This window comes from Hibiscus syriacus, unplaced genomic scaffold, assembly GCF_006381635.1.
Source record: "Hibiscus syriacus cultivar Baekdansim isolate YM2019G1 unplaced genomic scaffold, ASM638163v2 tig00111208_pilon, whole genome shotgun sequence".
NCBI classification, from domain to species: Eukaryota; Viridiplantae; Streptophyta; class Magnoliopsida; order Malvales; family Malvaceae; genus Hibiscus; species Hibiscus syriacus.
In genome coordinates this window covers 1,579,035-1,595,647 of record NW_024063020.1, presented here as the reverse complement: position 1 = coordinate 1,595,647, position 16,613 = coordinate 1,579,035, and the positions used below count along the sequence as shown (strand labels likewise).

At 32.6% G+C, this 16,613-nt stretch overlaps 1 protein-coding gene across 1 annotated transcript; it reads left to right on the top strand.

The window, feature by feature from the left end:
- The first annotated feature begins 11,327 nt into the window (after positions 1–11,327).
- On the top strand, positions 11,328–13,464 carry LOC120155934 (alcohol dehydrogenase class-P). Its single transcript, XM_039167386.1, has 10 exons — positions 11,328–11,413; positions 11,615–11,751; positions 11,841–11,887; positions 11,980–12,305; positions 12,398–12,480; positions 12,566–12,641; positions 12,744–12,805; positions 12,920–13,015; positions 13,099–13,260; positions 13,343–13,464. Exons 1-10 carry the CDS (start codon positions 11,380–11,382, stop codon positions 13,457–13,459), a joined length of 1,140 nt encoding a protein of 379 aa, XP_039023317.1. The 5' UTR covers positions 11,328–11,379; the 3' UTR covers positions 13,460–13,464.
- The last annotated feature ends 3,149 nt before the right edge of the window (positions 13,465–16,613 follow it).

The window sequence follows — 16,613 nt, the reverse complement described above, 5'->3', positions numbered from 1 at the left end:
TTTGTGTTTTCTTGTTTATGATGAAAGAGGAAAGCCAAAAGGGGTTCTATATACAAAGCGAAACCCACTTCCAGCTCACTAGATGACGCATAGCACACCCATAGTTTACTTTTTCGTCGAATGGCTGCTTGTTTTCCAGGCGAATCTGTGTCTGGTTTTGATCAACTCGAATTAGAATTAACATCAAGTATCATTTTTTTATAGGCTCAACTACACTTTCCAGGCTAATCTGTGTCTGGTTTCGATCAATTCGAATTAGAATTAACATCAAGTATCATTTTTTTATAGGTTCAACTACACTTTAATCACCTCACTCATAGTTTTTTGTTTTGTTTTGGTTATTTAATTATTTTTTCTAAAATCAAATCTGAATTATATTTTAATTTTATTTTTACCATCTACCGTTAAAAAATTAGAACTATTGATATAATATTTTTAAAATTTTAAAGATAACATGATATTATCTTATGACGACATATTAACATCATAGTTGATTCTCTAACGATAAATGACCAAAATAAAATAAAAGCTAAACATTTAACTTATGTTTTCATTCACGACATCACAGTTGACTTTTTTTATTTTTATAAAAGATGTTTTCATTCACGACATCCATCTTCAAATTTAACTTCTCTTATGTTAGTATAATATTTTTCTGGTCTAGTTGATATACGTGGCTGAGTTGAAATTAGCATAATCATTTCCATAGGCGCCTCATGGAATCTTTATTTATGTCGTGGGGCCTGTAGATTATGAATACAATACCACCCATGTTTTAAATAACGGTAAGTGACTATGATACGGCCCGTGAAATAGTGGTAGTGTTGCTTTATATTTGTTATACTCGTAATATCATTCGCTATGTCCGTAATAACGTATGCTATGATCATAATCACGGTAAGCGACATGACTGAAAACAAAACTGTGATCATGATTTGAATCCCTCATATCACCTGCCTTCACCAAGGATTCATTGGTTCATCCAAATCTAATATAGTTATGTTTTCTTTAATCAAATAAAATCCCGTCTCTTCTTAGTTTGAAATCCATTTATAAGTAAGTAACTAAAATTATTAAGAAAGTGCCATGAACTCTCCTGCAAATCAGTTGCCATATGCAGAGGAAGAAAGAGAACAAGAAAAGGTTGGAGAAAGAAGGTTTTGATTAGTATCATGGAAAATAAAACCTTTTTTTGGTTATCTTCCCATTTTAATGTATCGTCATTATTAATCAGGACCGATTCGAGTGTCACATCTGGATTTTTTTGGTGGGTAAGACCCAAGAAATAAAACTTTTTAAATAAAATATTTTAATTATAGAGTTGTTTTGTGATATTGTCTTAGTTTCAGATATTCAAAATTTTTATTATGTAAAAAGTAATAGTAACATAATAAATTTTGATATTTTATAATTTTATTTTATCATAAAAATTCACCGTCTAATATCAATATTAAGAATCATTACATAAATTCTTTATGTAAGACTCACTCTATCAACCCCTCATTGCTCATCTTATTTACTCATTACTACCCTCCATAGTAGTATTTGTTGTGATTCTTCGCTTAAATTAAAATAGATGAACCGTTTATAATATCGTAACTCAAATATTTTTATCAATAATTGATACGGTGAACATAGATCATTTCTTACCTAAAAAGAATCCGTCGAGATAAAATTTCTGGAACAAAATATCCGATGTTTTCACTTATCTTCTTCCCAAAATTTCCCCAAGTGTTCGACTTTTCTGGAAAGAAGCTCAAATCATGTATGACTGGGCGTACTACCAAAATTTCTTACAAGGCCATAGCTTGCAGAACGAGCAATAAGGCTTGCATGTGCGGTTCTAAGCCTCTCAGGTGGTCTAACTGCAGCTGCAGAAGCATAGTCAACAGCAGCATGACTTGATCTAGAAAACTCTTCGAGAGTTTATGACCTCCCGGTGTCAAAGAAGCATACGACGACGAGGAGAAGAAGGATAATTTTTAATTCATAATTATGTATTAAGTTCGAATAATAAAATATATTTGGTCTTTAAGTTCAAATCTGAATAATAAAAAATTATTATTTTAGACGTTTTAAGTTCGAATAATTACACTTGTTGGTATAAACGAATATATATGGTCTTTATGAGGAGCAATTGCATCTCTGTTATTTTGAAAAAAATTATTAAACCTAGTTTAATATATTAAAAGGAATGAAAAAATTGCATACCCATTTTTTTAAAAATAGAATATTATAATCCACCAAACAATATCAGTGGTTTAAGGGGAGTGTTGTTATCTCTAGAGGTCTTGAGTTCGAGCAATTGCGTCACGTATTGTCAATAACTAAGAAAGATTATGAACAAATATTATCTTATAATCATTCATGCTATTTCAAAAAAGAAGAAAAAAATATAATATTAAAATTTTGGACTTCATTTTTTTAATTTTTAGATCTGACACTATCTATAGAATATACGTACGTTATTAAATAATTATAAAAATTCTAAACTGATATTATCTTATAATTATTAGGATTATTTTAGAAAATAGCTTGCTACTATATTCCTTATTTTAAAATAAATGCATGTTGTTTCATGCTTAGGATGGGTGTCTAATTGAGTCCAGAATAGTGAGCAATTGCCCAACATTATTACTAACCAGAATTGCGGCCATTTTGCCCACATAATGATTTGAGAAAAAAAAAATCTTCATTTATTGCATTTGATCAATTATTTGCTGAAATAACGTGATTTCTACAGTAATAGAGTTGGTCGTCAAGTATTCCGGGCAACCTGTGAAGGTCGCCATGTCGTCCATGCGCATCTAAGAAAGGTCGCCAACCAATCCAAGGTTCATTTCTTCTCTCTTCTTCTTAACTTTCTTCCCTTATGGAAGTTGAAGTTTACTGATTCTTCACTTCTCCAATCATAATCTCTCTTTTTTATCTGTTGTTTCGTTCACTAGTCAAGTCGAAGCTATGGTGCAAAACAATTTCATAATCTTTGCGATTGGTACACTCACCTGCTGAAGAACTCGCCTTCACCTCTGTTCCCTTGCTGCATGATAAACCAGAATGGCAGCAATAAGCACGAACCCATTTCAGCAAATAAACACGACGCTCGGACGACATGACGACCTACAGAGATCGCCTGGAGCACCTGGCGACCAGTCCTTTTACTGTAGAAATCACGTTATTTCAGCAAATAAATTATCAAATGCAATATGTGAAGAATTTTTTTCTTCAAAGCTTCACGAGAAGAATTTTGCCCCAGAATTGCTATATGTTTTACGTGGCTGAGCTGAAAACTTAAAATGATTAACCATAATGGAGTAAATGGGTTGCGTCTGTTGTTAGTAGTTGATTTTTAACTTAAAATTTAATTTAAATAACTCAAAATTTTTAATAATTATTAGATTTATTTTTTATTTATATTAGATATAATATTACAAAAAGTAACTTAAATTGAAACAAAAAATATTATAATATTATAAATATTCACAATTAACTTTAAACAGAAACTTTAAAAATTAACTCGGCTTGACTTGATTTGAAAATATTTCAAGTTAATTTCGAGTTGTAAAATAAGACTCTTCAACTCAAACAACTCGAAATTTTTTGACTTGACTCGATCCAACGCGCACCCTAATTAAATAATTGAAAGAGAACAATATAGAAATAAATATTTGATTTTAGATAGAACAAACGATTAAAAATGAGTTAAGACATGTAGTTACACACTTTTCTTAAGACAAAATTTCAATCACTCCTTGGTTATTGAGATCGTACGTCGTCTGTCTTTTAAGATACAACAACTAGATGATTAATTACAGTAGTAAAATTATAGAGATCGCAAACTATACTCTTACCTGCATCTATTATCTAAAATTAGAGGAGGAGACTTTTTTGAGTTGTATTTAACCTAAAAGGTTCGCACAATATTTATAGTTGTTTCACATAAAAGAATACATGGAAATAATATACTTTGAAATTAAGGTGTTGTTCATACTCGTCAAGGCGTTGTTCGTGCCCATCAAGAGTCTCCCTTAAACCCTTCATGAATCCTCCAAGTGGGCTGACTTTTTTCATCCAAGGATGACAAAAGATCCTTCCAATTTGTTTTTTTTCTTGATATGAGTCTTGATCCCATCTCTTCTGACCAGTGTTTTGAAAATCGAACCGGATCGATCGGTTCAACCAGAAATTGTTGTCTAGTCCGGTTCAATCTACACCGGTTGAACTGCTACTAGTAAACCGACCGGAACCGCTGAACCGTTCAAATCAGATCGGCTGAAAATGGGAAAAAACTGCCAATTTTTTTTAAAAAAATTAAACCAAACGACGTCGTTTGTTAAACGAGCCAAGTCAAACTCGAGTATTGCTGAACTCGACTAGAACTTGAAAACTTTAAAAGTAAGCTCAACTCGATTCAAACTCACGAGCTAAAAATTATCAAGTTCAACTCGAACTCGAAATATAATATTGAAACTTGAACTCGAAAAGGCTTGAACTCAAAAAAAATTTAGAAGCTCGATTGAAACCTAAAATTCGAGTTTGATTGAAGTGAAAGAATAGTTCACTCAATGCTCACCAAAAGGCTCCATGATTTTGAATGCCAAATTACCTCTATTATTTATAGAAGTTGGTTGAGATGATCTTCTATGTTTCTTAGCCATGTGTGATTGTTTTGTTCTCATATTTTTACTCTTTAGACTTTTGGGATGCTCTTCTATGTTTCTTAGTCATGTGAGATTGTTTAAAAAAAAATAAACCAAACAATATCATTTTGTTATGATTTTTTAGCCCCAAATTTATTTTTTAATTATAGTTATATAATTATATTTATTATTTAATATGTTTTACCTTAAATATTATGTTGTAATTAATTTAAATCATTTTGTTTTACTTGATTTTATGGTTTTTAACTTATATATATGTTATGATTTGCTTTGAATATACTTGTGATATAAAAAAATATTTTTTATTAAATATTTTTTATATTTTTATTTAATTTTTTAAATAATTATAATGTCATTCGATTCTTTCAATCGGTCAAATCAATTCGACCGATTAAATCAATAAATCAATAATATATATGATTTACTAACTGATTCGGTACTGAAAACCAATATCACTTTCTTGAGTCATCTCAATCAAGCTCACTTTCAAATCTCTCTTTCATCCCACTTGTTACGGGACTAAAATTCAAACTTACCAATCGCATGACCTTTGGCGCCAAAATATGAGTTGTACAGGGGTGTTTGATTTTGGTAATATGGGATTAAAGATGTCATTCTCCAATTTGGTTTACCAATAATTTTATTATTTGATAATTTTTTATTTTTAATAGTGGTATTTTGAAAATATATTAACGGAAATGTGATTATTTCATTTCTTTAGGTATTGTTGGATTACCGGCGTTTTGGACTAAAATGTTCTTAAATTTTTTTCTTCAAAAATATCATTCTTCTGTCGTTGAATAATAAAAATTATATGAAGGTTAAATTACAAATTTATCCTTAAACTATTTTAGATTTACAAAAAAAATCTATAATTAGAATTTTGTATAAAGTTCATTAGTTAAAATAAAATTTTACCTTTTCATTAAACTGATTTATCTTTTCAATTTTATAAAAAAATTATATAAATTTTATGAATTTAAATTTTTAAAGAAAATATATAAATTAATTATAGTAATATTATAATATAATTCAACTTGTTAAAAAAATAAATATATAATAAAGACAATTTGGTAAAATATATATTATATTGGGATTTTACGGAAACTCGAATCGACAATCAGAACGGTTTGCAAAGAGGGGTCGTAACGGTTTTTGTGTTTAGGGAGTAAAGAGATTGAAAGATAAAAAATAGCACAGCGATTTATAGTAGTTCGACTTCTCAACTAAGTCTACATCCACTACCTTAACTCCTCACCAAGGATTTTTCAACAAATTCACTAATTTGTTTTTTCTTTTTCAAGGACAAAGAGATAACCTTTACAACTCCCTAGTTTTTCAATGGCTAAACTAGAACCTTTCTCTAGCTTTCATACGGGCTTAGCTAGAACATTTCTCATTTACAAAAGGATAAAAGAAGTAAACAAATAAACCTCTCAAAGATAGGTGTTTACAAGAATTAAGCTCACTAGAACAATATTTATAAGAGAGAATGAAAATAAGAATGAAAAACTCTTCTCTTGTGTTTGAATGCTTATATAGTTGTTCTCTTACTTCTTCAAGTGTCCTCAGCTTGTATTTATAGTTTGAAATGAGTTTGAAGTCGTATATAGTCGTTGGGGATTCATTTTCTGCAAAATAAAACAACCCATAACAGGGTGTATTGGTACACTATTAAGGTGTATCGGTACCCCTTCATAAAATTTGAATTTTATGACCGTTGGGCTGAAATTACTGTAGCAGTGTATCGATACACTGTAACAGTATCGATACACATTTTACATTCGATTTTTTTAGCATTAGTATTGTTCATTACTGTTCGATACTATTTATACAATATTGATACTATTCATATAGTACAATACTATTCATAAAAACATTTTTATGCTCAATCCCAAATTAAATGGACTTTGAATTATTTTTGTAAACTTGAAAACTTTGAATAAATTCAATTCAAGTCCAAAATCATTTTGCCATAAATTATTATATCAAAAACATAGTTCAACACATTCCAATAATCTTTTATTTATTTAACCAAATATTGTAATCCTACATTCATACTAAACGAACCAAACACAAAATACAACATTCTCAGTAATCTTATTTCCACCGGTAATCCTATTCCCCCCTGATAATATAACATTATGTAAACCAAACGCACCATAAAAATCAACATTCAATTATGGATGCTCAAACTCTTCAAATTAGACCGACTTAGAAAAAATATGATGGGTTGATTTAGCCAAAAAAAAAAAAAGGATTGCTTGTGATAAAAAAATGACTAGAAAGATATTTGAGCCCCAATGTTCATATTGATTTTTATCTGATCATGAATTTTTCAATGATTATTGAGGTGAAGTGAGCCTCGATTTATACTAAAACCCCTTACAAATGATGGTTTTTATAAACACAATTTTTCAATACCAACACCTATCACCTCATTTTTTTTAACACCAATACACACCATCACATTTTTTTCAACACCAATTCCATCATCCCTTGTTCCCTACGAGAATCAAGGCATAACCAACTGAAAATCATTGTAAATTTGGCTATAAAAGCCAAACGCATGTAATCAAAAGGGGAGGATTTTTTCTCTAAGAGATTTTAGAGAAATAAACAAGCAGATTAAAGTGTCATTTTTTTCCGTATTCAAATACTGGTTTTTTTACTCTATGCTATTACGAGAAAATACTAAAATAATTTAGATGAGGAGAGAAAAGCAATAAAAATCATATTATTCCAAGGTATTTCTAGTATTTTTTTGGGTTTCGAATATATATATATATATATATATATATATATATATATATTTGAGCTTTGCATATAAAATAAGACAAGGGAAAGCGAGTGAGAAGATTCTTACCTTAGAAGAGTGTCGATCCGGGCGGTTCGCGGTGGTATCCATGGTGGTTCATGGCCACCGATAGTTTATTCCACAAAGAAAAAAATTAAATAGAAAAAGAGGGAGAGTTGAGAGAAATAATAAAGAGAAGATGAAAGGGGGAAGTTTTTGAAGCTTTACGTGTTTCTGGAAAGTTTAAAGGGGTGATTTTTTTCTTTGGGTAAATCAAGCTTTAGGTCCCTATATTTTAGTATTTATGCTTTTGTCACCAGACTTAAGGGTTAACTATCCATAGGTCACCATATGTTAGGCTTTTCGTGTTATGCATTTTAACCATTTGTTTAAGGAAAAATATGCTTATACACCCTTATATTTAGCATTTTTTGCATTATGGTCATTAGCCGTGGTTATTTTGTTTTATTTTAATTTTCTTGAGTTGATATGTATTTTTTGCATTTTTATTTAACTTGAAAAATGAATAATTGTCATTTAATTCCTACGGTTTAAAGGTGTTATGGATTTTAGTCACTAACTTGCTTTTCATTAATTTGTTTTGGATTTATTTACTTAATCTTTAATTTAGTCATTTGTATTACATGTTTTATTAATTTTGTTTTTAAATCCCCATAATTTAATTGACAATATGATTTAGTCCCTTTATATTTAATTTGTTAGACCTCGATTAAAATTAATTATTGTATACTTATTTTATTTTATTTTTTGGTTGTTTTCTTAATATTTTTATTATTTGTTGTTTTTTTAATTATTTTAATTTAGTTCATCGCTTTTAATAATTATTAGGACTTAAACATGTAAATTAATACTTTAAACTTTAAGATTTATAGGTTTAGGTCTTTAAATTTTAGGATTTTAGTTTAAGTCTCATCATTGTATTTTTTAAAATCCTTTGATTATTTAGTCCCCAAGTTTAATTAGAACTTTAACATTTACATAATTAATTAAGATTAATATTAGAGTCTACGTTTTTAGATTTCAGCTCTTAAGTTCTTTAATTTTCATAATTTGTTACCGTAAGTTAGAAAATGCCTTAATTTATTTTTAGCATAATTAGGACAAATAAATTTTTCCTTGATCGCATTGTTTTTATAAATCTAAGACACTGTTCACTTATTAAGGAATTAATAGTATATCTCCCGCGATCGTGCTCAGGGGGTGACTATTGATAATTTCCTAAATAGGTCGACATTCTTTTCAAAACCAAATCATATTTTCTAAAAACGAGGCGATGTTCGGTTATTAGGCACAATAGTTGATCTCTCGCATTTACGCTCAGGGGCGAATGCTATCGGTCTCAATAAACGAATATCCTTTTCAAACTCTGTATCCTTAATGATTTTTAAATTAAATAAAGATCGAATTCAGATTTTTCAATTTTAAATATAGGGTAACCAACTACGTACCAATTTTTGGGCGCTTGTGGGGGTGCTAATCCTTCCCCACGCGTAACCGACTCCCGAACCTGATTTCTGGATTTTTGCAAACCCAAAAACTCGGTATTTTATTAAAATAAAATATTTTATTAAGATCACATGATTTTTATGGTGTTCCAATCTCACCTTAAATGATTGGTGGCGACTCCTCACATTTCGAAACGATTTTCAAAGAGAAAACCCCGAGTCGATATCGATATTTCCCCGCCCGGACGAAAAACGGTGTCGACAGTTTCCTAATATGCCTAAAACATCATGTACTCCCTTAATTATGATTAAAAAGCCTATTCACAAGACAAAATCTTAATACAATTCAAAGCAAGTTTATACTTAATGCAAAGTCCTAACCTAAATCCGTATTAGATTCGGTCGGGTCCCATGTCCATCCCTAGTGCCTCTCAATTTTTTGGTATAATAGCATTTTAGGTCCTTTTAGTTTAAATATTAGTCAAATAAGTTCTCCGTCCCTCCTAGTTTCTAGATTTAAATACTTAATAGATTCTTGTTCATTTGATATAAAATAATTTTACGTCCCTCAACATTTGATCCTAGCTCCATCCCTGCGTGAGACTTAAATATATATATACATATATTATTAAAAACCCTATATATATATATATATATATATATATATATATATATATTATTACTAAATGCATGATATCATGAAATGTTATGGACAACAATAAAAGGAAGAGTTGAGGAAGATCTTGATTCTAAATTCTAGAGTTCGCAACTGCTCCTTATATTTAAGACACCAACTGCCTCAATTTGTCAAGTTCGACTTTTGTTATTAAGTTGACGTAGGGACAGAGTCAGAATTTCAACTAGAGAGGAAGAAAAAAGTATAACTTTTCTAAAATGAGGGGCAATTTTATAATTATCCCATAAATATTTAAATTTTATATATAAATTAAAGGTAGCCCCTCCCAAGCCATTAGTGACTCCGTCCCTGGGTCGAGGGGAGTTAACCGTCAATAAATCAAAATATATTAATTCGATAACGTAAAAGACAAAAATCAATTTTTTATCCGGTGATCGAAATCGAATGGACCAAAAATATAATAGAGGTTTTTATTTAATACTAATAAAAGAAGGAAAACCCATAAAATATTCGATTGGAATGAGCCAATGAAATACATTTGTGAAACCGAATACCGGATTTGATTTGGCAAGTGGTATTGCCTTTTCTTTTCCAAATCTATAGGCCTACATTTTCTTCGACCCACGTTGACACGTTCTTGTCCAATAAGCAAAATGTCAAATTCCAAACAGGGTTCCATGAGGCGCACATGGTTATGGTGATTCACTCGTTTCGAGTTTTCAACTCAGCCCTGTAAATAAATAAATAAATAAAAAAGTTTAATATTAAAATAAATGCACAAATTATACTTTTTCTCCAAATGTCCCTAAATTATTTTCTAACTCATATAGATGTCTTACGTTATAAACGATACTTATTTAGGTGTTCGAGCTTTCAATGACGTTAATTTCTCCGTTACGTACATGTGTCACAATTTGTACTTTTAAAATTTTTATTAAAATTTTAAAAAATGATATATATATATATATATATATATATATTAAAGAAAAAAAAACAAAAAAACATTTTGAAATAATCCAAAACCTTTGAAAACTTTCATTTCAACCCCTAAATCCATGCCGATCGTCGGCCTTTGCCGTCGACGAAACTCCACCCGACCTCATCTCTCCCCGACCACCAAAACCCGCATGAAATTTTGACCAATCAACTGCGAATCAACGTTTTGTACCTCACGAACCATATGATGAAAATTGTGATCCCACGCTATCTCGACGGCCAATCAACTATATTTATGATGTTGTATGACTAGGAGTATGGCATGGACTACGTCAGCGGCAGTGGTCGTGGTCGAAAAGAGCGACGACATCGAGTTAAAGATAGGATTTGAGAATTTTAGGTATTTTGGGACTTTTTTTATAATTTAATAGAAAGTAGGTTTTTTTTTTATAAATATAATAATATTTTTTATTTTTTTAAATTATCAGATTATGACATGTGTCACTTAAATAAAAAAATTAGTATCGTTGATGACCCGAATATATAAATAAGTAATGTTTATAAGGGTGAAAAAATAATTTAGACCTTATTAGACAAAAACGATATAGTTTAGAAATTTTTATTTGATGCTAACCCTAAAAAAATCCAAAGATTGCACACTTGTCACAAAACCACGACGAGAGTGAACAGAAATACCACAAAACCAGCCACTGATTCGCCCGTAAAACAAAACAGTTACCAAACGAAGGGGAAAACCATTGATCTGTTCTGCGTAATCTAGTGAACTAGAAATGAGTTTCACTATAAATAAAATCTTGTTACCGTCCTTTTCCCCACATAAACTACGCGAAAACAAATTCAGAGAGCGAATTAATCGGCCATATGAGTACTGCTGGTCAGGTCATCAAGTGCAAAGGTGTGAACAATCAACTCTTTATCAGATGTTCTTTGCTGGGTTATTTTCTTTTTCTTCATTTGATCTGTTTTTGCATGTTCTCTGTTGGTTTTGACTTTTGGGGTCTTGATTCTTTGATGAGAATTCTTCTATTTTGTTACTGGTTGATGGGTTCCTTTTCTCGGTGGTTGTTTTGCTAATTTAGTGGTGGTTGTCTTACAGCTGCGGTGGCGTGGGAATCGGGGAAGCCGCTGTCAATAGAAGAAGTGGAAGTGGCTCCACCGCAGAAGAACGAAGTCCGTGTTAAGATTCTCTTCACTTCTTTATGTCATACCGATGTCTACTTCTGGGATGCTAAGGTTTCTTATTCATTCCTTCATCCATGCCTATTATACATTTGCTTCATATGAAAATCTGACTCCGATCCCTCTCATATCTCTTGTTGTAGGGACAAAACCCCCTGTTCCCACGCATTCTCGGTCACGAGGCTGGAGGGTAGGCATTTGTTTAAAGTTTCTACTTTCTGTGTTCTTATCTGTATATGTGTATGTATATTGATCATGTTGTTTGAACTTGATGATGTTTAGGATCGTGGAGAGTGTAGGTGAAGGGGTGACTGATCTGAAACCAGGTGATCACGTGCTCCCCATCTTCACCGGAGAATGCAAGGAATGCCCACATTGCTTGTCGGAAGAAAGCAACATGTGTGATCTCCTCAGGATCAACACAGATAGGGGTGAAATGATTCATGATGGGAAATCCAGGTTTTCCATCAATGGCAAGCCTATCTACCACTTCCTTGGCACCTCTACTTTCAGCGAATACACCGTCGTCCATGTCGGCCAGGTCGCTAAGATCAATCCAGAGGCTCCTCTTGATAAAGTTTGTGTTCTAAGTTGCGGAATGTCCACAGGTTGGGGACTAAAGCTTCCTTTTGTCTTCCTCTTTTGGGATATATAAACCATGTTAATGACATGAAGTAAGCTTTTGTTGTTGTTCTTGCAGGCTTTGGTGCCACTGTGAATGTTGCTAAACCCAAAAAGGGTCAATCTGTTGCGATTTTCGGACTAGGCGCTGTTGGTCTTGCTGTGAGTTATGCTTGTTGCTTTTATGTTAGTTCTTTCTCCCCCTATTGGTCTGTACTTTTAAGTTAAAACTCTGCTTTGAAATTAGGCTGCTGAAGGAGCAAGAGTTTCGGGGGCTTCGAGGATCATTGGTGTTGATTTGAACCCCAGCAGATTCGAACAAGGTAGGATTTGTTTCACAGTCATGATTTGCACAAGACATCCAAGGTTTGGTTATGTTCTTGGTTAAGCAAAGTTACCAAACTGATTCCTGTTACTTGTTGCAGCCAAGAAATTTGGTGTTACAGAGTTTGTGAATCCAAAAGATCATGACAAACCTGTTCAGAAGGTTGGTTCCCACTTCTTATGACCCTACGTACTAGGGTCATCACCTTGCATAAACCCTGCATTGTATGATAAACTTGTTTGAGATCCTTCTTATAGAATTGATTCTATCAATCAGGTCATTGCTGAGATGACTGGCGGAGGAGTTGATCGCAGCGTTGAATGTACCGGGAGCATCCAGGCCATGATTTCTGCATTCGAATGCGTCCATGATGTACAGCATTTTTCTCTTCATTCATGATATCAGAACATATCGTTTCACATTGTTGGTTTTAGCTAAAATCACTTAATTTTCAGGGCTGGGGTGTTGCGGTGCTTGTCGGTGTCCCGAGCAAAGACGACGCATTCCAAACTCATCCGGTGAATCTGTTGAATGAGAGGACTCTGAAGGGTACTTTCTTCGGCAACTACAAACCTCGGACCGATATTCCTGCTGTCGTCGAGAAATACATGAACAAGGTCAGGTTTTTTTCCTGTTTGATGTAACATTTAATCTTGTATGTAAAAAAGTAGGTAACGTGTGATGTGTTAAATGTTATAGGAACTTGAATTGGATAAATTCATCACTCATTCGGTTCCATTCTCTGAGATCAACAAGGCATTTGAGTTGATGCTTGCGGGTGAGGGTCTGAGATGTGTGATTCGCATGGATGCTTAAGGAAATGGATTGCTGGCTGGGTGAAGCTTTTTCAATGGATTTAAGTATATTATTTTCAAAGAGTATGACTTAAGGAAATAGAATAATGTATGCTACTACATGGTTTTTGCTGTTTTTACTCTTTTTAATGCTAATGTTTATCCTATTTTCTCAGAACACTTTTTTCCTTTGGTATTTCAGTTTATTTAATTCCACTTTTGTGTTAAACAATAATATATATATATATATATATATATATACACAAACAAGACTAGGCCTTGTGTTCTAGTTGATGGTGAATAGAGAACTTGAAGTTTCACCTCCTGCTTCGATGTCTTTATGATGATTTTGCTCCGAAGAGTGGAGATTGGATCCGTTTTCTATTCTCTGGGTCTTCGCAATCTCTTCATTGATATGAAGATCGTCTTCAATCTCTAGTAAAACTGTTCTAGGTCCATGGGGACCGTGAACAATGGCCTCCTTGATTTTCATATGTTCATCGACATGTACCACGTCGGCCTTTTGGACCGTCCACATGATACAAACACGATGATTATAACCGTATGATTATTTGGAGATGGTGGTGGAGGAACAGGTGTTGGCGGTGGTGGAGGATGGACGTGCGGTGGAGGCAGAGTGATTGGATGGTGGGGTGGTGGAGGGGAGGAATAAGGGAAGTTGAAGTTAAAGGGAGAGGCCATTGTGGTAAGAGGAATAGATACACTATGAAGTTGATATTGGTGGTGCACAAAATTGTCTTTGACAACTCGAAAGCAATAAGTTTTTCATTATTTTTTTAATTTTACATTATTTTATATATAGATTTTTTAAGTGTCTAAATATAATTTTTCTAAACATACACTCGTTAAAATATTGAAGATAAAGCTTACACACACGTTATTGCTATTGACTAGCTAGCACGTGCTCGTACAAATATGTATATTTGACACGTACTATGAATGTTGTTTCTTTGTTAAAAATTCCATACAACTTTTTCCGTTTTTGACACATTATTCTTTTTTTTTTCTTCATTTTGACCCAAGCGACATTAGTACGTCATTTTTACCTAAAAATACCCAAGCAATCAATAATTACATGTCAGACATCCATTGATCAATTTTTACCGATCTAACACTTATTTGTTGAAATGAACGAAAGGTACGGATCACCATCCATGCCTTCCTTGAGTTTTCGTCCGAGCTGGGACCACGCGGGCAAAGCGCGGATCATCATCCGTGCCTTCACGGGGAAAACTGACACGCGACAAAAAGCGCAGATCACCATCCATACATTCCATAAATACTCTCAATCATCCGTCTCTCCCTCTTAATTACCACTTACTCCTCCCCCTATAAATATCACCTCATACAACTCTCAAACCACACTAAAATTACATTCTCCTTTTTACTTTTATCATTCATTCTAACAAGTTTCAAGTGGTTTCTATTATTGTTTTTAGAATGTAAAAGTATTTTTATTATATTATAATCATTAAATAGTATATTATTTTATTATATTTGACTGTGCTTATTTTTTTTATGCTTTGCAGTTATAAAATGGAAGACATGTTATCGCGTTAAGATATGAATCATATCTAGAGTCATTTTGCGGATACGGTGATAATTTGAAATTGTGTTATGTTAATTACTTTGAATGTTTTATTTATTTATTTTTTTAGTATTGGTTTATATTTTAATTTTTATACTATTTATTTAATTATGGGAATGCCAGTATATTAGATCAATTTATTCGCAACGCTAAGTTAGAGATATCGATTTGTGTCTGGTCGTTTTTAGTCGAGGCTGTATTCAATTACATAACTGGATATAAAGAGAGCATTGTAACCTTGAATCCAACATTATTTCTGCAGTGGTCGATAGGTGGAGACTAGAGACACACACATTCCATCTACCGTGCGACAACAACAACAACAAGACCCTATTCCCATATGCAATGGGGTAAGGAGGAGGTATGGTAGTAGGCTGCCCCCAACGCCAGGTTTGGGAGCATCTTCCGTGGAAGACCTCCGGCAGTGAGGAAATTAAAAATAAAGATAAAATGCAATGCATGTTTAAATAAATAAATAAATACATAGTTGAACAGTCTTCATATGCGCGTCTGTAATGGGAAGTAATCACTGCAAATAAATCCCTGCGTAAAAATCTCTTCATATAGACATAAACGTAAGACCCGACGAAATTTAAAAAGAGGAAACATGAAGAGCAGGATACACAGAAGTCAACGATAGCAAGCTACGAGAAGGAATAAAGTCAAATGGGTTAAAACCTAAACTAAGGCAACACTACTCCGCTACCCTAGTTCTAAGCCTTCATAAATTCCAATGACAGAAACATATAAAAAAGTAGAAGTCATCAAATGGTGATCTTATTTCTGGTGTAGCGGATATGATTGACATTCCTTGTGCGAGGAGTATCTTGGAGGTATCTCGTATAATTTCAACGATGGTCGAATACCATTATCATGGTTGGCTACAAATTTTCCACAGTTGAGCGATGATTGTTCCGAGGAAAAGGCTAAAATATTTGTCCGGGCTTGCATATTACGACTCATAGGAGGGATCTTGATGCCCAATAAATCTCGCAACTAAGTTCATTATATGTGGTTGTGTCGCTTGCATATTACGACTCATATGAGGGATCTTGATGCCTGATAAATCTCGCAACCAAGTTCATTGTATGTGGTTGTGTCACCTCGCCGATTTTTGAGTTGTCAGGTCATTCAATTGGGGCTCCGCAGTTTTGGCATCTCTGTATAAAGAATGTGTCGAGCAACTGATTATAGAAAAAATGATATCGGTGGATGTCTCATGCTTCTGTAGTTATGAGTTCTTTATCGCATGCACTTTTTATGTTCGGTGGTAAAGAATCCGTTAGTCTTCCCGTTATTGCTGAGGTAATTTCAATAAGAGTTCGTATATAAATAATTTTTTTGAGTGTATAATGAACATTTTTACACTAAATAGATGGTCATGTGTAAGGAAAGATCATCGTGAAATACCATACGGATTAGAAGAAATTTGATTACACATTGATCAAAAAGCTGGTACACGAGTATGTATTTAAATTTTGTTATTTACCTTTAATTATCGTATAATTAAAATATTATTTTGAAAAGAATTATATATTTTTGTTGTTTCAATGGAGTCTTTATGCTA

Coding starts and splice junctions, on each gene's coding strand:
- LOC120155934 (XM_039167386.1), top strand. CDS start 11,380: ATGAGTACTGCTGGTCAGGTCATCAAGTGCAAAG. Junction 13,016..13,098: donor CATTCGAATGCGTCCATGAT/GTACAGCATTTT, acceptor CTTAATTTTCAG/GGCTGGGGTGTTGCGGTGCT. Junction 13,261..13,342: donor TCGAGAAATACATGAACAAG/GTCAGGTTTTTT, acceptor TAAATGTTATAG/GAACTTGAATTGGATAAATT.